General features: G+C 49.3%; 7 protein-coding genes across 7 annotated transcripts; 4 read left to right on the top strand and 3 right to left on the bottom strand.

The window, feature by feature from the left end:
• The first annotated feature begins 3,251 nt into the window (after window positions 1–3,251).
• On the top strand, window positions 3,252–4,581 carry M430DRAFT_32461 (hypothetical protein). The gene has a single exon (XM_024866175.1). It carries the CDS (start codon window positions 3,516–3,518, stop codon window positions 4,305–4,307), a length of 792 nt encoding a protein of 263 aa, XP_024725415.1. The 5' UTR covers window positions 3,252–3,515; the 3' UTR covers window positions 4,308–4,581.
• A 163-nt stretch (window positions 4,582–4,744) lies between these two features.
• Window positions 4,745–6,802, bottom strand: M430DRAFT_131868 (hypothetical protein). The gene is made up of 7 exons (XM_024862215.1): window positions 6,597–6,802; window positions 6,428–6,546; window positions 6,246–6,367; window positions 5,985–6,169; window positions 5,649–5,835; window positions 5,503–5,580; window positions 4,745–5,430 (listed from the first exon to the last, which is right to left on the bottom strand). Exons 1-7 carry the CDS (start codon window positions 6,622–6,624, stop codon window positions 4,965–4,967), a joined length of 1,185 nt encoding a protein of 394 aa, XP_024725414.1. The 5' UTR covers window positions 6,625–6,802; the 3' UTR covers window positions 4,745–4,964.
• A 1,163-nt stretch (window positions 6,803–7,965) lies between these two features.
• M430DRAFT_46953 (hypothetical protein) lies at window positions 7,966–8,181 on the top strand (the record flags this gene model as incomplete). Its single annotated transcript, XM_024867886.1, has 1 exon — window positions 7,966–8,181. The coding sequence occupies one exon, from the start codon at window positions 7,966–7,968 to the stop codon at window positions 8,179–8,181; it is 216 nt and encodes a 71-aa protein (XP_024725413.1).
• A 776-nt stretch (window positions 8,182–8,957) lies between these two features.
• Window positions 8,958–9,651, bottom strand: M430DRAFT_72970 (hypothetical protein; the record flags this gene model as incomplete). The annotated part of the gene is made up of 3 exons (XM_024869529.1): window positions 8,958–9,176; window positions 9,228–9,313; window positions 9,363–9,651. Coding segments are annotated over 3 exons (594 nt in total), but the record flags the coding sequence as incomplete, so codon positions are not given.
• A 2,303-nt stretch (window positions 9,652–11,954) lies between these two features.
• On the top strand, window positions 11,955–12,812 carry M430DRAFT_38604 (hypothetical protein). The gene is made up of 3 exons (XM_024867262.1): window positions 11,955–12,081; window positions 12,248–12,398; window positions 12,483–12,812. Exons 1-3 carry the CDS (start codon window positions 12,044–12,046, stop codon window positions 12,558–12,560), a joined length of 267 nt encoding a protein of 88 aa, XP_024725411.1. The 5' UTR covers window positions 11,955–12,043; the 3' UTR covers window positions 12,561–12,812.
• Window positions 12,813–17,802: 4,990 nt separating this feature from the next.
• M430DRAFT_55321 (hypothetical protein) lies at window positions 17,803–19,560 on the bottom strand (the record flags this gene model as incomplete). The annotated part of the gene is made up of 5 exons (XM_024868532.1): window positions 17,803–18,173; window positions 18,209–18,273; window positions 18,472–18,851; window positions 19,239–19,377; window positions 19,407–19,560. 5 exons carry the CDS (start codon window positions 19,558–19,560, stop codon window positions 17,940–17,942), a joined length of 972 nt encoding a protein of 323 aa, XP_024725410.1. The 3' UTR covers window positions 17,803–17,939.
• A 2,002-nt stretch (window positions 19,561–21,562) lies between these two features.
• M430DRAFT_93507 (hypothetical protein) lies at window positions 21,563–22,951 on the top strand (the record flags this gene model as incomplete). Its single annotated transcript, XM_024869780.1, has 3 exons — window positions 21,563–21,893; window positions 21,950–22,279; window positions 22,332–22,951. 3 exons carry the CDS (start codon window positions 21,563–21,565, stop codon window positions 22,949–22,951), a joined length of 1,281 nt encoding a protein of 426 aa, XP_024725409.1.
• Window positions 22,952–22,968: the final 17 nt, after the last annotated feature.

Below are 22,968 nucleotides of genomic sequence, written 5' to 3'. Positions count from 1 at the left end.
TAAAGGAAACAAATAATTCTCTCTAATAGTAGATATGTGTGTTGTCTATAAAGTTAATTACCTAGTCGCGTTAGCGTAGCCTTTAGCCTACGTTAAAGGCTGTAAAGGTAGGCTTGTTTAAGTAGAACAAAAGGTAAAGAAATAGTAGTTTACTTAGAGAGAACAGAAGGTAGATAAGTAATAAGATAGCGAGTATAACTAATCTAATCCTAATTTAAAGAAAGAGTATAAGGAGAAAGAGTATAGTAGTTACTATAGTTATAGTTTCTTAGCTAGTGTTTGTATGTAGTAAGTAGATTCGCTACCTAGCTCTACTATTTAGTATAAGGAGAGGTTAGGGAATCCTTTTATATAGGTTTAACTTACTTAGCTACTTACTAGCCTGTAGTTACTACTACTTATTGTTACTTGTCGACTCTTCTGTTTTTACTTTCTTTACTTTTCTTTTTTTAGGCAAGTCTACTTCTCTTTTGTTTAAGTCCTTCTAGTTCTTCTAGAAGTAGTTAATAGTATTATAATTTTTCTTACTATAGATGTCGTACTAGTAGGACTTTCTGTTTACTAGTAAGGGGTTTTAACGACTACCTCTACTACGTCCTTAACCTTTACTACCTCCTTAGCCTCTTAAGGGCTTGTCTTGTTATCCTTAGTTCTTAATAAAGGCTTAGAAGGCCTAGAATTGTTTAAGGGAAAAAGAGTTGTCTCTTTAAGTAGTAAATATAGTAGTAGTACTAGTGCCTAAGATATTACGTTACTTTTGTTCTTTATCTAAGGCTATTTAGATAACGTTATTAAAAGAGAGGCTATTAATAGTCTTAGTAGCTAAAGTTCTGTTTGTGTCTACTATACGGCTAACCTAGTGTTTAAAGGACAGACTAAGATTATATAAGAAAGTTAAAATCTTATGTTAGGGGTTTAGAGTAAGTACCGGATCTATTACCTAAAGCTCTTAATTAACCTACCTTATCTTAGCTACAAAGTCCTTAACTAAAGTACAACTAGTAAGGTTTATAGATTAATACTATTTTAGTAGTAAGTATACTAAGTATAGTCCTTAAGGCTTAGTCTACTAAATAAGGTCGTCTTATAGCTCTATAACGTAAGTGTAATACTTTGTTTAAGTACGTAGGTTATAGTTAATACTAAAGAGAAGGCTACTAAGTACTACTTAGTTTTAGGTATTATAGTTATAAAGTGTTTTGCTATAAGCTTCTCTTAACCTTATCTAGTTAGTAGGTGTTCTTATAAGTTTAGGTTTAATAGGCTTTTCTAGTAAAGGCTATAAGTTAGCTATACAGAATGCTTAGATTACATTACTCTTTTAGATAGACTAATTTTTAGGGCCTCTTAACCTGTTCTTATCTATAAAGTTACCTTAGAAGGACAAGAGGCTTCTAATCTTTTAATCGTATTAGTCTACTATAGTTAATAGCTACGCTTGTATTTACGCTTATATAAACTGTCTTATTTAATCTATAAGTAGTTAGAAGAAGTATTAGGGCGGCTGTACTACTAGAGTGTTTATTAGAGTTATAGAAGTTCTTGTTTAGCGCTTTTAAGCCTAAACTCGTCTAGGCCTATTATATAATGCCCTTTTAGGGTCTTTAGGGCTAAAGAGAACTTCTTTACTATTAAAAGTTTAGGTACTTAGATTTTGCTTGTACGTGTTTAGAGTACTTAGTTCTAGGCTACTCTAGTAGGCTAACAGGTCTATTTTATCTAACGACCTAGATCTTATAGTTTTAGAGATCTTCTCTTCCTAGTCTAATAAGGCGGATTCGTAAGCTAATTACTCTTTCTCTTAACTTAGTAAGTCGTCTGTATTATACATGCCGTTAGGATTAATAATCCGGTTAACCTAATCTTATGTCCTTTATACTTCTATTATTGTTCGTACCTTAGGTAGTAGTATAGGCGTTTACCTTCTTACTGTACTAGGTTTAGGCTTTGTCCTTACTATTACTCTTAAGAATCTTTTGTATCTTAAATCTAGTAGTAGTAATAGTAGTAGTAGGCTAGGTCTTAGGCTCTTAGGTTTTAGGAGTTTACTCTAGTGCCCTAGCTTTCTTTTAGGGATCGTCTCTATTAAGTCTCGATAGAGTACTCTAACTTTCTTGTTAGTAACTAGAATAGTTAGAGAGACAAGACTTAGGCTATTTAGTTCTCGGCTTTAATCTCGTTTAGGTCCTTTAGACTTAAATAAGGTATTACTAAGATCGCTTTCTTCTAGATTTAACTTTAGAAATAGCCTTTTAGGCATAAGGAGTTAATAATCGCGACTTATAAGGTTAATAATGTTTAGCTAGAGCTGACCGGGCTTATAACCTGTTAAAATGTACGATTTTAGTGTAATAAGTAGATAATTCATGTATATTAAGTTGTCTAAGAATATAGGTAGGCTACTGTTAAGAGTCTTTATATACTAAAAAGTCTGTCCTCTAGTAGCGATATTAGAGATGATACAGGGGCACCAGGGTCCCTGAATCTCATGCTTAGCGTATGAGGTTTTCAACAGATCCGGCTTCATCGGGGGGGGGTCCTTCGCTTATTAGCGGATTCTTCAATCTTTGACGCGAAAATTCGCGGTCAAGGGTCTTCATCTCCACTTTACATCTAATCTGAGGTCCTATCTGTACGCACTTCGGAGTAAGAAGAACGCGCGACGCGTCTGACAGAGATTGCACAGCCCCCCTCGATCACCCCGTCGACCAGTCAGGAGTCGATCTCAAAACACACTGTCTCTCGTTCATTTCGAGCTTCGTGTTTTTGGTGGAGAGTCCACGGAAAGGCTAAGACATGCTTATTCACGGTTGAGACACAAGCTCTCAGCACTTGGACTAGAGGTGAATCAAGATAGTCGCTCGGAGAGAAAGGGTCTTTAAGGGTCTGCGGAGTATATCAGGGTCGAGTAATTGATTCGGGGGGCATATGAAGAGCGCCATGGACAGACTGAAAGACCGCGCGGAGGTACTGCTGTACAGAGATGCTATCGGACTGATAGAGGCAGATAGACAGGGTTTGGACTGGACAGTGGACAGGGTCTGAACCGGCTCTGAACCGGGTCGAACAGGGCCTGAACAGGGCCTTGACCGTTGCACGCCAGTCCTGCCCAGTGCCGCGCCCTTCATGACCATCACGAGGCCACCCTTCGCAGGGATTGCGAGCCATTAAGAGCTTTTACCTGTGTTGTTGACATTATTAACACGGCCCGCCCCCTCGACAACCGTTTCTCTCGCAACGAGGTGCAACCCGGACCTGCATAACACTGCATCGATATCAAAACGGCTTTGCGACATCACAGCTCCACGGCTTCACAGTATCGCAACTCTGCTGACGATACTGTCCAGCGGCAAGAGCACCATCTCCAGGCTCTATCGCCTTGATCGCATCGTTGCGCAGCTTTGATCGCCTCCGGCGCATCCATTGCGCCCGTCGCATCGCATCACACGAACCCATCCAAACATCAAATCATTGCAACAACACCCACAACCCCATCCATCTCCACAACCGCAAACATGCTGCTCCCCTCCGCAATAAGCTGCGATTCCTCCTCCCAAGGCTCCAAACCTCGCTACCAACCTGCGCTCTTCGCCTCGCCGCCCCTTTCACCACCACCCACCTCTTCCTCCTCCTCCCTCTCTACCATTCCTAACCTCTACTCCACCTGCCGCGCGCTACAATCGATGCTCACAGCCCCGAGCCAACTCCCATCACCACCAACGACACATGCCACGATCCCCGCACCCGCACCCGCACCCGCCTCACCATTCCGGCTGCGCCTACGCACTCGCAGAAACGAACCTCCGGCAACCGCGCCGCCCCGGAAAAAGATCACGAAGCGCACCGCGCACGCTCCTCCACCGCGGGGTCAGAACAAGCGGCGCCGAGCGACGGACGTCGAGCCCGAAGACGCGGAGGAGGATCTAGAGCGCGAACAAGAGGCAGATATGACGGATAGCGCCTCAGAAGACAACAACAACGACAGCAGCAGCAGACCACGAACGCCCAAGCGCATGCGCACCGCGCCAGAAGTCCTCCCGCTGGGACTCGAGCGTGCTGATTTCGACGCGCTGCGCGGGACGGAGACGACGGAGCGCGAGGAGTGGACGACAGAGGAGGATCGCGTGCTGGTGGAGCTGGTGCTAGAGAAGCTGAAGCTGACAAAGAGCGACTGGCAGGATTGTGCGCGCAGCTTGGGGAAGGATAGGGGGAGCGTGGGGAGACGCTGGAAGAGCCTGATGTGTGCTGGGGAGGTGGGGCTCAAGACGAGGTCGAGGAGGGGGAGGATACATGGCACGTGGAGATAGGATAGGATGGATGCCTCTTTTCTCCTTTTCTATCTTTCCTTGGGGCTGGGGTTGGGCTTTGGTGGCTTTGGTTTTTATTAGGCGTACGAGAGGGAGGTGGTGTGGGCTGGATTGGTTTGGGTTGCGTTGGCGGTGGTCTGTGTCGGTGGGGGGATCTTGGATACCTATGTTTGGTTATATCCCATTCCATATCTAGCGCTGAAGTGCGCTATGTTGGTCACTACTAATTAGTCTGCCTACATCCACGAAGTATGGTTTTAAATACATGTACTCTATCTGTATGACTTCCTAAGCACACTGATCCGACTGAGGACCCGCATGACTTCCACTCCAAAGCTTCAAAGCTTAGAGATCACCGGCCTACTACCTCGAGACTAGACACAATTGCTAGGCAAGGCCGCATCGTGTAATTACCAATAATGATTTATTGTATAACAACAGGTATCTATCGTATCTCCTTATGAACCCAACAGCTTTCTAGATCCAGCCTGCTAGACCTGTCCAGCCGATTTCCCTATCCCATACATCCGAACCTTTGTCTTTATCGTAACATTTCCACCCTACCCCCTTCCCCCCTAACCCGCGATATCTTTCCACAAACGCCAAATAAATAAATAAACAATAACCACTTATGTCCTGCACTTCACCGCGGTATCCCTATACCATATCCTTGGAGCTCTTCTTCATCTCCCACTCCGAGTGCCTCATGCTCGCCATCGAATCCTCGTACGTCCCCTCATCACTCCTAACCTCGACCTCCCTCCAGACCTGAATGCCCCCCTGCTGCTCGTCCCCACTCCTCGCAAAGCCGATCTCCTCACTCGAATCCGCCCAGCGGCATTTCCCCCGCGAATACTTGACCAGCACGGGATCCGGCTTCGCGAGATCGTCACGCAGCGCGATACCGCCTTCGGGGCCGCCCGCCGTGCGGGAACTGCCCCGCGTGTAAGCTGTCGTGCTGCCGGTTTGCACGTAGCCGCCGGGACTGGCGCTGGGCTTGTCGTCGGGGGTTCGGTCGGCCGAGGAGGATGGGAGCAAGGAGCGGAATAGGGGTCGGAGGGTGATGGCGCTCGCGGCGACGATGCCGAGACCGGGCTCGACGGTGGACCAGATGGCGACGTCTCTGTAGCGTGGGTTAGCAAGAGCGGCGAAGACGAATTATGGGGAGGTAAGCTGGGATTCGGGCTTAGCGTACGTTGTTGCGAAGAGGAAATCGTCTGTCAGGGCGAGCACTTTGATGTAGGGAACGCGAATCATGGTGGCGATTCCGGCACTGTTTGGTTCGGATTAGTCTTGCTCTTGATGCTGTAGCGAGTGATAGGAGCTTGCGGAGGAACTGACAGAAGTCCCAATCCGAGGATGGCTGCCACGGATATTTTGGTGCGCCGGTTCATCTGAAGCTTCCAGATCAGAGCAATGGGCAATAATCCCAGGACCCAATCGGCCGAAAACGAGACTGCGGAATGGGCAATACTTGCATCAGGTACCGCTGCTGGGTTGATGCAGGATCCTTTCATGCCTTTGTATTCTGTATGATGGACGCATCAGTAATTTCCTGCTTAGGAGAGTGTGATGGATTCATGAGTCGAGGTCCTTTACTCGCAAGATGCATCCATCTCAGGAGTAAGGGGACCAGCCAAGGGAATTTGATACTTCCAGGGTATCTATCTTACTTACCATTCCAGAAATAACTAACAGGCCAGCATTGAAACAAGACAAGGAAGAAATAAAAGATCGAGTAGGCGAGGATCATCGCCATGGAGCCATAGATGATAATTTTGTGTATCCGTATAACGCATAGCCTGAGAAGGAACACGGCAATCGAGAAACGACAGAAGAGAGTAGAGAGCGTGTAGAAGAGTCTGGTGATTGGAGAGTCAGCGGTTTCTGGGCAGGAGAGGGATGCTGCAGAAGGTTCCAACCCCCGGGGGTCCTTACTCGCACAGCCACCAGGCACAGAGCGCTCGAGGGAGATCTTCTGGCGGGATGTTGACGATATGCCTCCCAGTTCCATATTTCACACCGACTGCTGCAGATGTACAATACGCAGTATAGAACAACTGGGCTCGTGTTAGACAAGAAAGCATGAGGAAATCTCTCAGCCAGTAGTAAGAACTCACAATCGCGACGCAAAGTAGAAGATCGTCCGAACCCCAGCTCTTCCTGATAAATGTTTTGACATATAATCGCATGGAAAAGAAGATCCATGCGAGTCCGAGGAAAAGTCCAAGGACAGCAGCTAGATGTATTGTCAGCTTGAGCACCTGCAGGATTTATGAGGTCACTCACCAACATCGGGTCCTCTGTCTTCAGCCATCTAGACTTGAAGCAATTTTTCCTTGCACCAGCCAAGGAAAAACAGCTGCATCGAGAGACAGGAATGCGGGATGGGGACAGCAGACTCTATATGGCATCACAATTGAGGAGGTCTGATAATCTGGTTCCCCGCCAGGACTTCGTGCTGGTAAATGCCGTACAGGAACAGTCCTAACGGTCCCCCTCACCCTAAGAAGGCCGCCGATGTGAATCTCATCGGGAACTAGGAAAAGTTTCCAATCTCAGAGTCCCAGGAATATCCCCCCGCATCCTGTATGGATGATTGGTGACCTTGGGGACTTCTTGCGACCCACGACTCCACCAGGGTCTTTGGTACGCCATTTTAGGAGCCTATTATTGGGAGAAGCCCAGGACTCCAGACTGCTTCGTCCATTCAGTATTCATAATTATATGCAACGAGGTTTTGGACTCCGATATGATCGACAGTCGGCATAGAGCTACTTACATAGGGCTGCAGATCATTACTGACGCTATGCTGTGGCCCCGAGCTGCTGGGTCCTTGGGAATTTTCTGTGTCATACATTCATTCTTTGTAGGCGATGTGGAGTCTGAAGAGCATTTGAGTGTGAAGGGCACTCTTTTGAGCAAGACAAGACGGTATACCAGTTGGCTTCGTACCATCAAAGGAACGAAGTAAGCAAGCAAGCAAACAAGCGAGAAGCCCACATTCCGGCTCTCACAATGTTAAAAAAAACGAAAAACGAAACAAAAAAGGAACACCAGAGCAACGAGAACTAGTCGACCGGCCAGCTGGGACAAAAAGGAGAAAACAGCTCACTTCCTCCAGCCTTAACTATCTGGGGATGTTTCTCCGACCAGAAGAGAGGCTATATGTCGACCGCTACTGTAGGTCCCAACGGTGAGAACGAAGATCATCGAGCTCTCGTCTCCGCATACGCAACAAAGGTGGGGATGTGTGTCGCTCAGGGCCGAATACTAGATCCCCTAATGGCCGCACTTCTTCCAAGTTCCAGCGCGGCTTTCTTTCCTAATAACATAGAAGGAGGCAAATCACAATAGGGTCATACAAGAGACGAATAACGGTTCTCTACACCGACAACTCTATCTCCAGAAAGGCCTGGGTAGTAGGCGACTTGTTGACGAGAGCACGGCCTTCGATCTCATCTTATCTCATCGCATCGCATCGCATCGCATCGCATCGTATCTCATCGGTCAAAGGGCGAAGCGCCCAGCCGAGCCGAGAGCAGAGAAGGAAAAGGGGAGGCGATTCTAGGATCTAGGTGCGAGACATCTCCCTCCGATCTCTAGGTACCTTGCTTGCTATTCGTCGAGCGCAAACATTTCAGGAGTTATCAACCCTATGAAGTCATCAGGGCACCACGTTCACCAGCTTGGAGAATCTAGCTACGTCAAGCATGGAACGAAGCACGAAGTTCACAGAGAGATTGAGGCTATGGAATTTGTCCGCCAGCACACGTCTATACCTGTCCCCTCTGTTCTCGAAGTGGTGGGCGTCAGCGAGAGGAACCCCGATAATCCAAACAGCTGGTTCTCTATGAGCACAACCATGACATAATATGGAGGATCACCACGGCGCCATTGGAAGAAAAAGCAACTTTTAGTTCCTGAGCCATCCTCAGACTCTCGGAGTCTCAGAGGTCGGGGCGGGAGGGTCGGTAAGACGGTAAGAGACCCTCTCCTGGAACGGGCCTATCGTGTAAAATGGCGCATCGGCAGATCACCCAACTATCTACATACTCCAGAGTACGGAGTAGTAGTACGGAGTACGGAGTTGTAAGTACTTCCACAGGTTCCAACCTTCACCACACTGCACGCTGCACGCTTGAGCAGTAGTCACATCAACCAACACGGTTCCTGCATCTTGCCCAGCTCGTAGTTGAGCTCGCATTGGCACATGGTTGCCATTGGTTGGTCCTTCCGTCTCTCCATCAATATAGCGCGCCTTCACAAGTCCCAAGTTCCATGACTTCTCATTGCCTCTTCACGGAGTATTATACTGTCTTTGAATTCTGGCGTCTGCACTAGAATTATCTACCATTACGATTTTGTGCCGTATCCCTGAAGCACCATCACCACTGCCTCAGCCATCTCCCTTGCAAGAGATTGAGAACCGAACCCATAAAATTACACCAACGCCGTATTGCACTTTTCCATCGCTCCATCCAACGTTTACCACAGCATTTTCCGGGCTTAGAGGGCCAAGGCCATCATGCACAGTGCCAGGAGAGACAGCGTAGAGATTGCAGTCTTCGATGAAGAGGAAACACTCACGCCAGTTGGCACGGATGGACTGCTTGGGCTCGACACGGTGGCGTTCGAAGAAGTGTTTGTGCCCGCAACGAGCGTGAAGTTTGCGCAAGTGATACGGGTAGTATTGGCAAAATGAAGGACCACGGAACGGTTGCCGAAGAAAGATCCCAGACCGGCAAGAGTCGAAGCGTAATCATCGGTGTAGGAGACCTCGAAGGGATCAGAGGTAATGTGGCCATGCTTTCCCGACAGATCGCCGACCTGGCAAGTCTGTGGCAGAGTTGGGTCGCACGGAGGCGTCTTGAAGGGAGGTTAGTTTCTGTTGCAAGGAGAAAATTGAGCATTACTCACCTCTCCTCGAAGGAAGGGGTCGATATGGCCTAGGGTCTTCGTGCAGTTTCCGTCACTGGGAACTGGGAATGCATGGAGATGGTAGACTAGAAGGCGCGTCAGTGGGGCATTCGACAATCTTGGGGGAGGACATACGGAAGGGACCGCCGCTGGTAGGCAGGTTCGAGAAGCTGACTTTGAAGGAGACACCAACACCGTTGGGATTGGCCGTAGCAGAGATGGAACCCTTGATGTTGCCGCGAGGATCTTCAGGATTGAAAAACTCCCTGGTGGGCAGAGTCGCCTCGTAGACGACACCCACGGGGTTATTGTTGACGACGGTGGCATTGCCAAGGGTACCAGTGACTGGCTCGGTGGTGGTCTGCGCGCTCACACAGGCAAGGAGGGTAGCCGCGAGGGCTGATATGAGGGCTTTTGAGTGCATTTTGGCAGATTTTGTGGGGGAGTTCCCTGTATCGGACGCGGGATCGATTGTGGATGGTAAGGATGTGATAGACTAGGAGTTGGCTGTCAGTAAGAAGATCGAGGTCTTGGATTCTAGTGGCATGCAGACATATAGATGCTTACCGACAAGGGAATGAATGGGGATGAGGAGAGAAAAGATGATGGGAGAGAGAAAGTAATGTTATAAAGTGAACTTATTGAGAAACGAGTGGATTATTGTGAGACTGTTGCTCTTTATGTAGTAAACAGTGCGTTGGGCAGGGGAATGCTGCTAGCAAGGGAGACAGAAGGAGCAAATAGAAAGCCAATGGGACTGGATTCACATGAGCGTTGCCAGGTACGAGTCTACAGCGGTGACTGCGGTGACTGCGGCGACTGCGATGGCTGCGGTAGTGGCTGCGACTGGGCCAGGCCAGGGGGACTCAATGGCCAAGGCTCAAGCGGCAGCTGTAAGGCACAGAAGTCAGAACCCCGGATACGTGCGGAGGGCAAGGGGCAAAGAGGCTGCTGTCCTTTTATCATATCGATTGCTTGTTTCATTCTGCTCCCTTTGCTCCTCTCTTTCTTCATGTTTCTATATCATCATCAGAGGGCAGGAGACACATGCTTCCAACCTGCTCGTTCTTGACCTGATGATGCTCACCTAGCCATTATCCAGGTTTGCTATTATTATCAGATCGCTCCTTACGTACAAAGGTATGTTCACACCCCGAGAGGTCATAAATACCACGAATAGCTCGACCGAGGGCAACTCTAACCCCTGGCCAATGATCCCCAAGCGCTACCGATCGTCGTCTGGGTTGCCTGTAATAAGACGGCACGAACAGAGTTCATAACTTCGATGCTTGATTGAAACTGGTCAGTAGAGACACTGCCCATTCACGGATGGCCAGCGCTTCACGGCCTCCTCAAGCGCGGCATCCCAAGCGCTGCTCATTGGATGCTCGCTCTTACTTACATGTACAATTTGTCGTTTCCTGGCGTCTATGGGAGAGGCGAAGGCGTTTAGGTGCCTGGCCGCATACATATTTTAAGAACGCGGATCTTTTGTATTTCCATCTATAGTTCCAATCCTTTGTCTCTCGTTGGAATGATACACACCAATCACTCCCTGGACCTCGCTGGCCGCAGTGTTTCATCAGCCTCTCTCCCGCTGATCGATGTGCAGGGCATGAAACAGCCGACAGCCTTGCCTCCACGAACCCTTCGCAGGGTTTGCCAGGGGCCTGGAGACAAGCTTTTTGTCAAAGCGGCAGTGTTTGTGCCAAGATTGTTTGAAAGCTTGTTCGATATATTTTTTCTGTCAGAGCGCTGCTTTTCGTTTCTGGTAGAGTTATCTCATTATCCCTACGAGGCTTCTGGGGTAAAGAACGAAATGTCATTCTTCAAAAGAAACCAAAGAACGTATTCTGTGCCCCTCCGCCAATAACAAATCCTCGGATCCTTACTTGGAATATATTTGACTACACTGTAATATAGCAGTACAGAGTTAGGAATTGAATGGCTCACCCTCCCCTTTCTTCCCGTCTGCACAATAATACTGTCCATAAACACCTGGGCATCGTTATCGCCGATTCTTCACCACACATACCTAACCGATTACACAAGCACATTAACTGCTTATACATTCCTCATTTACCTTCAGCGGGTATGTAGGAGAGGGAGTGCACGAGCTCACATACCATCCCCTCACCCCGAGGATAACCTCCTGCCCACAACAAGAACCTAAGAGCTCACTCGTGGAAGAAAGAGTACCAGAACATGTATGCACGTTTTCTGGGCGCAAGCCGTGATAAGTATCTTGAGCTAAAACTTGCTTGGGTATGGTATACATATATCATCAGTTTGGCTGGCATGTTTAATGTCTCCTGCATTGCCAGAATTTGAAGGTTGGATGAGATCCAGAGGGTTAGATGAGTAAAGACGGCACTCTGCAGGTAGAATACAAATGACAAAACAGCCGGGGAGGTGTGTTTTGTCAGATACAAGTCTTAGGTACCTATACAATTCCAAGATACCTCGCAGATTTCAGTACAAAGGCCCAGAAACTCATTCTCTTATAACTTAAGGTAACAATCGACTTTTAAAAGCCAGATACCCCCCCTCCAAAAATAGGTCCCATATCCCAAATCGTAGATCTATCCACCATACCTAGGTACCGCCGTACCACTACCAACACCCCCCGAAGTTTCCCCATTGAAGCCTGAAATTCCAGGCCTCACACGGAACATCCATCGTCACCTCACCTCACCCGCTCGCAAGCTCCAGCTTCAACCCTTCAGCCTCCTCCCCACGAACGCCCAATCCAGCGCAGGTTGAGGCGCACACCCACATCTTCCCAATTTAGAAGTCTCACAAGGAAGCCTCTCAAGATGAAGCCCGTTTTTGGAGCGATGCAAGCTTGGTCTTGGTATGTCCCGGATCTTCTCTGCTCTCCCGTCTTTCTCTTCCCGGGAGAATCAATCATAGTAGCCTCAGTGCTCCTTTTTATTTCTTTATATAGCTATACCGCCGTCGCATGCTGGCAGACCTTGTTTGCCAATTGATCCACGATACTAACTGACACTCCAACCCAGCATCGTCATCTCCGCCTTCGCCATCGTGATCCTCTCTGTCATCGGCTCCCTTTTCCGCTCCAACCACCACTCCATGATGGGCTCGACCGGCGATCCCAAGGATGGTGCCGCTGTTGCCGTTACCGTCTTCTCAGCCGTCGTCGTTTACGCTGTATGCCTTCTCTCCTTCCCTCTCATCCGCCCATCTTCTTTCTTTCTTTCTGCTCTGCAACAGCGCTGACGTGACGGATAATAGGTCTTCCTCGTAGGCTGCGCTTTCCAAGCATACCTTCATATCCGCGAGAATCGCCGTGGCGCCATCACGCTGTCGTAATATGGGTCTGGGATTCGAGGCGTGGTGTTTTGGGCGTTTGGGTTTGATGATTCCGTTATAGAGATTCCTTTTGAGGTTCGGGGATTGGGGGGATAATTGATGACAGGAAGTAGGGGGTGAGGGAGAGAGGCGAGATTCTTGCATGGATGCGTGTGATGGAGAGATGTTGGATGCGTTGATATATGTTGAGCCGAGGTGGGTGGACATTCTCGGATGGGAGTGGGGTAAATATCTACCTATTGCTCATTGTTTTTTGCACATATCCCTCCAGTAGCTGGGTTTTCGAAAGTTCGACCATATCAGAACTTTGTCCAATTTTAGAAGCGGCCGGCGGAGAGGGCCGCATATACAACACATATCTGCTCTAGAATAGATCCGATACAACCCACGGCCTCTACTCCTGTCTTGCGTGCAACCATTCATTCTCCATCTTCACCCCATCCCCAAACCGGGCCTTCCGCGTTCTTCAATTCCGTGCGTGCACCTCGTGTAGCATATCAATGGTGCTCCATGTCCTCTCTTGACAAAACGATATCACCACTCCCCTTCCATCATTTAAGCTACCCACCTTTCGCTCAAGTGAGAAGCTCATCCAGAGAAAGCAGCTTCAGGGATCACTTCAGAGATATTCCATTTCCCCACCAGGTACCTCATGGAGAATTCTCCTTGCCTTCCTTGAGCATATAGACACCTTGTTGATGGCTTGAAACTCTATGCAACTCAATACCATTCTATGTCCAACAAAGCGCCCGTCAGCTAAGGATATCGTTATATGTCCAGACGATACCTACTTCTGAATTGACTGCGCAGAACAGGCCAACAATACCACAAAACAGCAAGCTCCCCATCTTCAAGCATATGGCGATGGCGGGCGCGAGATGGGTGTTCATAAATGACAGCAAAGCTATTGACAGTCAGTATCCCATCACCATCCAAGCAACTCCGCAACTTCCCAACGATAAAGAAATATATATCCAGCTTTTTTGCCCCTCGTCACAGCCTCTAATCAATCTAAAAACCTGGAGCATAGGTTTAGCTAGATTGTATGGGTTGGTGCTGCTGTGTCAAGGAGGGGACGGGTATAGGTGACTTGCGGGTATAGACAGAGAAGCCTGGAAGGCTATACTCATGTGATGATTTGTAGAGAGTCGATATCCTTTTGAACCTGGCGTTGAAGTCTTCTTGCTCGTTGTTGAAGCAGGTATGGTTATCGGTCAACTACCGTGTCCCTGAAGTTGAACTTCACATGGAAAAAGTCTCTAGACTCTCTGAAACAAGCTTATTACCAGAAGCTGCATGCCACAGACAAGTTCAAAGTGCTCGGCTCAGCATCAAAGAAACAGAACATCTGCCGTGCCACTATGTTTGAAGCATGCTTCCCATATCGGACTCTACCAGACTGGGTCTGACTTGAAACAGTGCCGGAAGGTATATTCCACAATGAACATCAAATCCCGCAGAAGGCTTCTATGTAGCTGTTGTAGTCCGTGACGGAACACCTCATCAATGACTGAGAATAAGCATAGGAGACAAAGACAGAGTACGCTGGCAGTATGTAAAGTAGGGAGAGGTAGATACTACTCCCCCTCAAGGGAAGCAGATGGCGATGGGATTTCCGTAAACTTCAAAGATAGACGACTATCTACAGGAAAATAGCATTATAATTTTTTGATACACAACTGAACATGCGCTTAGTCAATGGTCAAAGAGAAGAGCTTCTTCTTTGCAGAAAGAATATGAGAATGTGAGAATGAGGTAAGAGGGATTTTGAGGAAAGACTGTACTTGTGCATCCAGATGTCGTTAAAAACTAAACACTCGGATGTGATTACATGTATAACAACTGTAATAGATACAGTACCATGGGCCCGTGTAGGAGATTCACAATTCGTAGTACCAGAATATCACCAGTCCTTACTTTGCTCACTCGACATCCTAAATAGATACAAGTATTCTCCGAATAGGAGCCAGATTGGGAATCAAAGCTATGTGCTTGATATTCTGGATGTCCATCTTTCAGAAACGTACGTGGCACTCGCGACGTATATATCGTGAGCCACTAACTTCGATTAGACGTCCACAGTATATTTTGCTATGAATAACTAGGGCCTTAATGGCTCTTCAGTTTAATGGCCCTATGTAGCTCATCCAATGTGAGTCGATTATCAAGAGAGGTCGCTGATTGTACCAAGATTCCACGAGGCCTTTTAAGTATACTGATTTGGTCAAAAGGTATGGCAATGGTTGTCTTGCGTTCTAACCTTTTGGGCTCTCTGCTAGATGCCTCAAGGAATTTCTGGTTATGAAATGCAAATAGAGCCTGGAGTGTGAGAAGAGCTAGGCTCTCCGAGACTCTAATTGGCGGTAAAATAGCTAGAGAGTTGAGGCGGAGGAAGGCATTAAGAATATAGCATGTGGCAAGTCGAAACACACATGAACGGCAATAGATATTTCCAGGCAAAGAGTCTGCAAAGAGGTATTCTGCTGATTAGGCCTCCAAGAATGTCCCAAAAGCAAAACGGAAGGATGACTTCGATGAATCAATAACAAGAAATCTAAGAGAGGAAAGATATTTGAATCGATGCTATAAGCTGGAACGATCATGGTTGATCATCATATGGGATGGTATGAGATATCTGTGTCATGAGAGGAATAATCTTCTGCAGATATTGACATTCATCCGTAGTATATCAAAGAAAAGCCCCCAGAACAGCTGGCCTGGAACAGGTCCAGATACGAAAAGATTGATGAGCTTTTTTCGAACACTTTGAACGAACACTTTGAATGAACGAAACCGTGCTGCATGAGAACATGTCGCCCGAAGTTGGAATCGGCTTCGGCAGATGCCGTAATTGCGTTATAAGCAATCGCATGAGAGAGATATCGTTCCAGGGCCTATTCCAGGGTAAATTCTAGGCCGGGGTATAACTTCTTCCTGGCTTGATGCCCTTGAGACTAACGTCATACTTCCGGCATTATCGGCAGTATCTTACCTGCTCTTATGAGTAGACCACTATGATATCTTTGATGCAAAATACATAGACACAGTAATTATTCAATTCATTCGGTGCTAAGAAGGAGACTGTTAGTCTGAGGAATGGGCTTTCTGAAATATTCTCGAGCAATTCAACTGGCGTAAGTAAATCAATAACGGAGAAGACCGCGAGCAATTACTGTAAGTACCCCTACATTCATCAATTAATAATAATAATAATATAATCCATGTGGGAGGCGTTAGGACTTTACCCTCATTTGTCCCGTCATGCTTGAGGAACTACCAACAAACTCTTTGTATAGCCGAGGACATAGTCCAGTAAGAAAGCTTCAAAACAGAACTCTATGATCTTCTATGATTCTTTCGGAAGTGGTTTTCATCTTCATATACCTGTTCAGAGCTATCTTCATACAGAAGAATGTAGCAGGAAGGTCTGCCTACTCAGTTTGAGGCTGAGACTTGAGGTAACAAGCATGCTCTGAAGGCGCAGATTTTATTAAGTGAAAGTGTGGATGACGGATGGCGTGTTCGAATCTGCCTCAGACTTCTCTTGAGGGGCTTTGACAGGGCCCGATGGCCCTGAAAGTTCCCACTATACTCCGTCTAAGATGAGATCCGTGGAACATGATAGGGATAGTGATAGTGATAGTGCACCATATTTCGGTAATAGTGCCAATAAATAAACCGACTGGCTGGCAGACACTTGATCCTATATCGGCGGATGATGTGAAGCTGATTTCCAGCGCTGGCTGGCAATAGATACCACAATGTCGAGGGACGACTGAGTATGGCTATGTGTCTAAATATAGAGCAGTAATCGTGGTGTAATAATCTCGTTGGTAGGAGGCTGGTAGAAGGCGTTCCTCCTGCATGCTGCAGCAGCTTAGGATACCTTGTAAGTTGTGATGAGAAGTAATAAGTGCATATCAGATACTACACGAGCACGACTAGCAGAGGACCGTTGTACAATCTGTAGGGAGAGCCCCCTTGGCTTCCAAGAATAGAAATATGAAGCTCTGCTTTGCCGGAAGGGTTCCGCCCAGGATCTATGTGCTACAGTCTACACGCCGAGAGCGTTACGCTCTTACTGTATTGGGCGGGAATTGGAGTACGTTGCAGCCCGGGACCTTGCAGCTCAGCTTTTTTCCAACAGCCCAAGACTGTACTACTGTAAATTCTGTGCTTCGAAGAGGTAGTCCCTCGTGGCAGACCGGGATGATAGGAGGAGGATCTCATATGCTTGAGTCTTGACATTCTGCAATTGGGAGTGATCGGCCATGTGGAAGACTCGGTATGGAGAAGGAAAAGAAAAAAGGAAAGAGTGATGGATAGAGACATGGGCTGAACCTTCTTGTGGCTTCCTCGGTAGCTTCGGAGCCTGTATGTGGCGCGAGGATTACATGATACTCCGTGCACAGTACTCGGTAGGAGCAGAGTCTGGATGGTGAACCGTGAGAGAGACTGAGCGGAGAATAGCTGAATGCGGCAGAGGTGCGGTATCGACCGTCACGGGTAGTAGCATATGTAGAACGCACGTATATATGCTATATATACCGTGTTGATAGACGATCCCGTAGGCCAAGGTTTCAGGCGCGGCTGTATGAATAGTAGGATCTCAGACGACCAGATCAGGTGATTATTTCGGTGTTCAGATATTCGAAGAGGATCTCGGTTGGAGATTGACGCTTGACTGTTCCTTACGCGTGCAGCAACATCGCTTTGAGACTTCAACACGCATAGCATGGATGGTGTTTTGCGTGTTAACATTGGACAGTAGCACAAGGGGGAGGGATCTAAAGATATTCTGGGCCGGGAGACCTTGTTCCCTCCTAGAATGCAGATGCTTCGAAGAATTAGAGGGCGCCTTTCTTGAAGAAGCTCGGATGGCGTCGAGAAGCGAGTCTCCATTCCATCCACTGCCCTTGTAGAAACCAACAAGATACCGTGTCAGTGACAAACATATCCTAGAGTGGATAATGTCAGCTCCCATGAGCCTCGCTTGGAATGCCCCGATCAAGGATGCATGTCGTCCAATGGGCGACCCTAGATGCCTGAGATGCCAGGAAGAAATTTGAGGGCGCGAACGAGACGCAACACGTTCCGCTATGACTCGAGAGATGAGAGGGCATCCGCGACTCCGAGGAAGTGAGCACTAGAGAAGGGGGAAGGGGAGAAGGGGCTCGCCAGTAGCACCGCACTGGTAGGAGGACCTCTGTAGGAGCAAGTTGGATGTTGGATGTTGGATGTTGGATGTGGGAAGTTGGAGCCCGGAAAAGGGTATCCCGACTCCCGACCAAGTATCGCGTTATAACTTATTGCGCTTCTCTCTTCTCGTGGAGCACTACTAGTCGAGCACCCACCTGCAGGCTGCAGCGTACTCAATACTCAATCTAGAGTGGTAGGCGGCACTACTGCTACACCACCGGAGCCAGATCCGGGGCCAAAATCATCGGAAATCTCATTAGTCGGAGTAGTCGCAGCGCAGACAGATGGCACACAGATTGATCGGCGTAGTGGGTCAGGATCAAGGCGTGGGGATGGATCCGAGATCCTCGTGCGCGATCCGCGTCTGCGTCTGACGGTCTGGAAGGGTGGGCCCTCAGCACTACTACGTTGTAACTTGTAACCTGTAAGTAGTACTGAGGAGCGCTTACGTTATCAACGCACTGGATGCAGCATCTCCGTACGGAGATAGACGGTGCGGAGGACGGTCTTGACGCTGCATGGACATAAGGTACAGCGGAGGAAGAGGAAGAAAGAGGGGGAAAGGAGGGGAAAGAATAGATGAGCTCCTTTCAAAACCTGCGAGGCTTCAATGGCTAATCAATGGGTAAAGTTGGCCGGGCAAGTGTGATGATAATCCTGTACAATACTGTTAGAATGATCGAAAGAATAGGACCGTACATATACTACATACCAACTGAACGAGAGTAGCTAGCCCCTGTACCATACCCATACAGAGGGAGAGCTGGGCACAAATACGGGGCTCGCCGAAGAAAAGGGACGGAGTATACGGAGTACATTGGTTCGAACATGCCATTGCCGTGCCATTGCCATTGCCGTGATACCGGGCAATTATTCTTATCCGCATATGCCCGTCCCCAGGCATTGCCCGAACTGACGGTGCTGTCCAGAGTATACTGTACTGCTTGCTGGATCCTCTGTAGATGGACACGAGGGATATGATGTGATAATAGGATTATCAAACGGGAATAGGAGGAGGCGTGGTGATCGTTGCCCCAGAGAGGCTTGAGCAGAGGGTGGGATCCACGATCGATGCAATCAATCCTCCGTACACTAAGAAGTAGTACAGTAGTAGTGGTGGCCGTGGTTGTGGCCGCTGTCAATGTCGAATCTGACGCGGTCGAGAAAAGGGGGGAGGGGAAGGGAACGCGTTCGCTTAGCCCCGGCTGGCGATGCGAAAGAGAGGCCTGATGGACAAGGCCGACACATCCAGAATTGGCCAATCATCGTCCCTCTTCTAGGCGACCGCGCTAGCCGCACCCGGCCAAGCGCCCTCGACTATCGAAAGGCCCCATCATTGATCAGGGACCATCATTGATCAGGGAGTCGGGGAGACCATCAATCATCAGGGACCATCAGTGGGATTCCCAGCGTCCCACACCCACGCGTCTTGGCGAGATCCGTCAGCCTGTAGGAGCAACTCTAGCTCTCTTTACGAACTGTCCGAAGTTTACGTGCGTACGGTCCTTATGGAGTCCCTCTTCCACCCAGCCAAAAGCCGGGTCATTGGCTGACATCTCTCTTGTCGTGCTAGTTGTGCCTCTGTCCTTAGCACAGTAACCGACGAGAAAAGTGCGGGCTGCAGACTGCAGAGCCAGTGCAGCGCACAGTGCACGCTCAGCAGTGCAGGCCCGGCCAGTATATTGCCAGCTGCAAGTGGTGACGCGGACGAGTGCATCCGTTCCTCTTCCTCTGTACCATCGTCATGGCCCAGTCTCACCCATACAGGCCAGATTCTTCCAGAACTCAGAGGCTCTTCCATTGCATACAGTTACCAGTCACCAGCACAGCAGCTGCCGTACGAACAGTAGTCGAGAATCTACCCAGACCGTCAGGCCTCAGGTACGGTCCGAAGATCACCTACGGCCTGTCCCACTGCTACAATACTACTACTCCGTAGGCCACTACTCTCCTCCCTACAGAAGAAAGACCCTAGTCTTACTGCGGAGTGCGCTGCTTATTCTACTTCTAACTACTGACTACTGGCCGTTCTGTGTGCCCGGCGCTGTACCCAGTAACCCAGTGTTGCCAGGAGCCCCCTTGGGCCCCTTCAAACCCTTCTCGTTGCATAGGGCAGACGCGCTCCACAGACCTGCCAATCTCACCCAAGAAAAGCAAACCAAGAGATCCCAAGACGCCTAAAATACCTAAAATATCTGGAGCGTGCCTCTGTGCCTCTCTCTTCTCTCTCTCCCCGTGTCGCCCTGCTCGACGCCGTCGGAGTACGCCTCCTGTATCGTAAGTTTACCTAACTGCTCTACTCTGCCGAGGACTCCACTACAACTACCACTACTCGAGCAAGCATCCCAAGTTACACAGGCCACCAGCGAACCTTCGCTCAACCGGCCATTCATCCCGGCCTGGTTTGTTAGCCTGCCCATATGCTATGAATCCCCCCATGATGCCATACTCCATGAAGCACCGACAGCTCCGCACTATCCTTCTTCAAGGCAAGTGGTGCCAGCGCCATACGGCGTACGGAGGAAGAGGCGTCTCGAAGAGCCCCCTCGCACACTCCAGTCCTGGATGTTAGGCTATCGAGACATTGACGGCGCCTCAAGGGGAGGGCCCAGGATGCCCAGGGTGTCAGGGCATCCCATGGCTGCCATGGCCCATGTACGGAGCAATACGGACCGTCAGTAGTAGTCCCTCGAGTTGAGATATGCTAGGGCTGGACCTGGGTGGTTTTAGCACGCTCACTACTGTGCTAGGTACTTCGAAAGACAGCCTACAGAGTACAGACTACTACAGGTGCGCGTCGAGTTGATCCGCGGCGAATGCCCCAGGGATGAGAGCTGGCCTCGATGTTACCCAATCTCGTGGCGTTGCAGGCATCGCAGACGAACCTCCACACATCGGTGGTCCCAACTTTGCCTCCTTACGTCGGTCGTGCGTTCTCTCACGATCTGTAGATATGTTTCTCCTCGAGCCTCCTCATCCTCTTCGCCACCCCCATCACGGTCTATCATTTCGGGTCCTCTCTCTGCCAGATGGTCTTGAGCCGTGCCTGTTTCTTCAGTCCCCTCGAGCCATCTGAGCGGTTATTTTTTTTCCTTCTCCTCCGCCCCTTCTCACAGGACCGAAATATCCTCTTCATTCGCTGCAGCATTATACCAAGCATCTTCTAGACCCGTATTGCAAATGGCGTGAAGCCATTCTCCCATTCGTTGTCGAGGCTGTTGAACGAGCTGCCTATCCCGTCAGATATCTCGCCAGAAAAAGCCAACTTGCCAGCGTGCCGCCTCCAATTAGCACAGATTCTTACTACTACTTACTGCGCTTTCAAGCCGCGGGCAGACCCTCCCTCCCTCCACTTCCCCAGTTTTGTGTCGTTTCTCTGGAAATCATACAAGTCTTTGAACTCTGAAACCGGCGCTCATTACCCTTGGCTTCAATGTGCTTCTTACCAGTCTCTTCCCGCCGCCATCAAACGTCGGAGGAATTGTCGCGACCTGCTTAAATCAACCTCACCCACCCCTCGGTCAGCTCGATTCTCCCGGGCGATTTACCCCGAATAACGTAGGAGGCCATCGCGACAACGAGCCGACGAACATCGGAAACTTGAGGACCAAGTATTAATCGGGTGTACAATCCACTTAGGGACGTTCTCGCTTTGGAAGAAAGAGTCTGATAGGATCCTGGAAAAGAGGTTTATCATAAGCCAGATCGCACCCCCTCTCCCACCAGGTCGCACGCGCGAGACAACAGTAATTGATGGCAGTCTCTGTCCAAACTCCATTTATTCGAAGACAACATTTGGAAGTATGAGCGACCCATCCCCCTCATTCTCCACGACGGGTTCAGACTCTGGATCGGCTTCCATGGGCTATCAATATGCAACGACCTCTCCAGGAATGGATTCGTCTGGCAATGTGATGCCCAGTTTCCAGCATTTTCCCCGGAACCACACACAATCAGGTTCACCGGCTCCCACACAGTCAACAACCTCAGAGGCTCCGTCAAAACCAGCGTCCTCCCGATCGACGTCCACCCCAGATGTCCCAGGACAGGAAACAACGGACGCTGCCGCGCTTGCTCTGACGGCAGAGAAGAGGAGGAACAAGTTGGGCTACCATAGGACTTCTGTAGCGTGCGGTGAGCGCACGCTGAGATTCCTCTTCCGTGGTAACTTGCTAATCCTGTATTCCTAGGCCATTGCCGTCGTAGAAAAATTAGATGCATTCCTGCTCCGGCCGATCCACAGAACCGATGCTCAAACTGTATCAGGCTGAAGAAAGCATGTAATTTCTACCCGGTCGATCAGCAGCCTCAAGCAGAAAACAAGCGCAGGAGTTCTAGGGCTCCAAGCGGCACTGGGATCGCTTCAGAATCATCGTCACCATCGACCACGTCTGGTCAACTACCAGAGGTACCGCCTAACCTTCCTTTCTCTCACTTGAACATGCCACCAATACAGGATATTGGTGGGCCTCAGATGAACCGACAGAGGACCGAAAGCTTCTCCCCCCCGGAAAATGAAGGTGCGCTCTACTCCCAAGCATTCCATTCTCACTTCTTCTGACGAGATATCAGCTGTCACAACGCGCAACTTTGAGTACGGCCACGGGGTAACCAACTGGATGGCCCCTGATGCTTCTCCTAATACCAAATCTCAAGCAGACTTACCACCACAATCGTACTGGCGGGTGAACCCCCAGGACTCCCCCCTGACCCCCGCATTTTCTCCGTTCACTCCGGTCCCTGCGCAGACCTGGCCGAGCACTCACCCAGATGCTAGTCCAAGGGACGAACTGTCGTGGTCCGCCCACCAACGCTCCATCTCCTACAGTAACCTCGAAGGCCTTCAAGGAGGCCAGCCCCAATACGTTCCTTTTCCTAACCCACCGCATGCGCAACCTTCTTCACACTCAGGCACATACACAACGAAACCCCGGCAGATGCACACCACCGACCTGTATCCGCCCCCAAACAGCAGCGACCATCCCCAACCGCATTCCACGGGTGCCTTGCCGCAAGGCCAGTACCCGCATTGGCAGCAGCCATATCAGTACCAGAAACCCGAAACCTACGCGTGGAGCGGGCCGCATGGCGCACCATACCAGGTCCCTGAGCAGGGGCAAGCGGCGCCTCTGGGCTATGGATATGGAGATCCAGCAGGGGCGGGGTATTTTCCCCCGCCGCCTGCGCGATAAGACGCAGACTGAGAGCG

The sequence above is a fragment of the Amorphotheca resinae genome (genome assembly GCF_003019875.1).
Source record: "Amorphotheca resinae ATCC 22711 unplaced genomic scaffold M430scaffold_1, whole genome shotgun sequence".
NCBI lineage: Eukaryota > Fungi > Ascomycota > Leotiomycetes > Helotiales > Amorphothecaceae > Amorphotheca > Amorphotheca resinae.
Note: the sequence above shows the minus strand (reverse complement) of the source record. Positions and strands in the feature narration are given on the sequence as shown.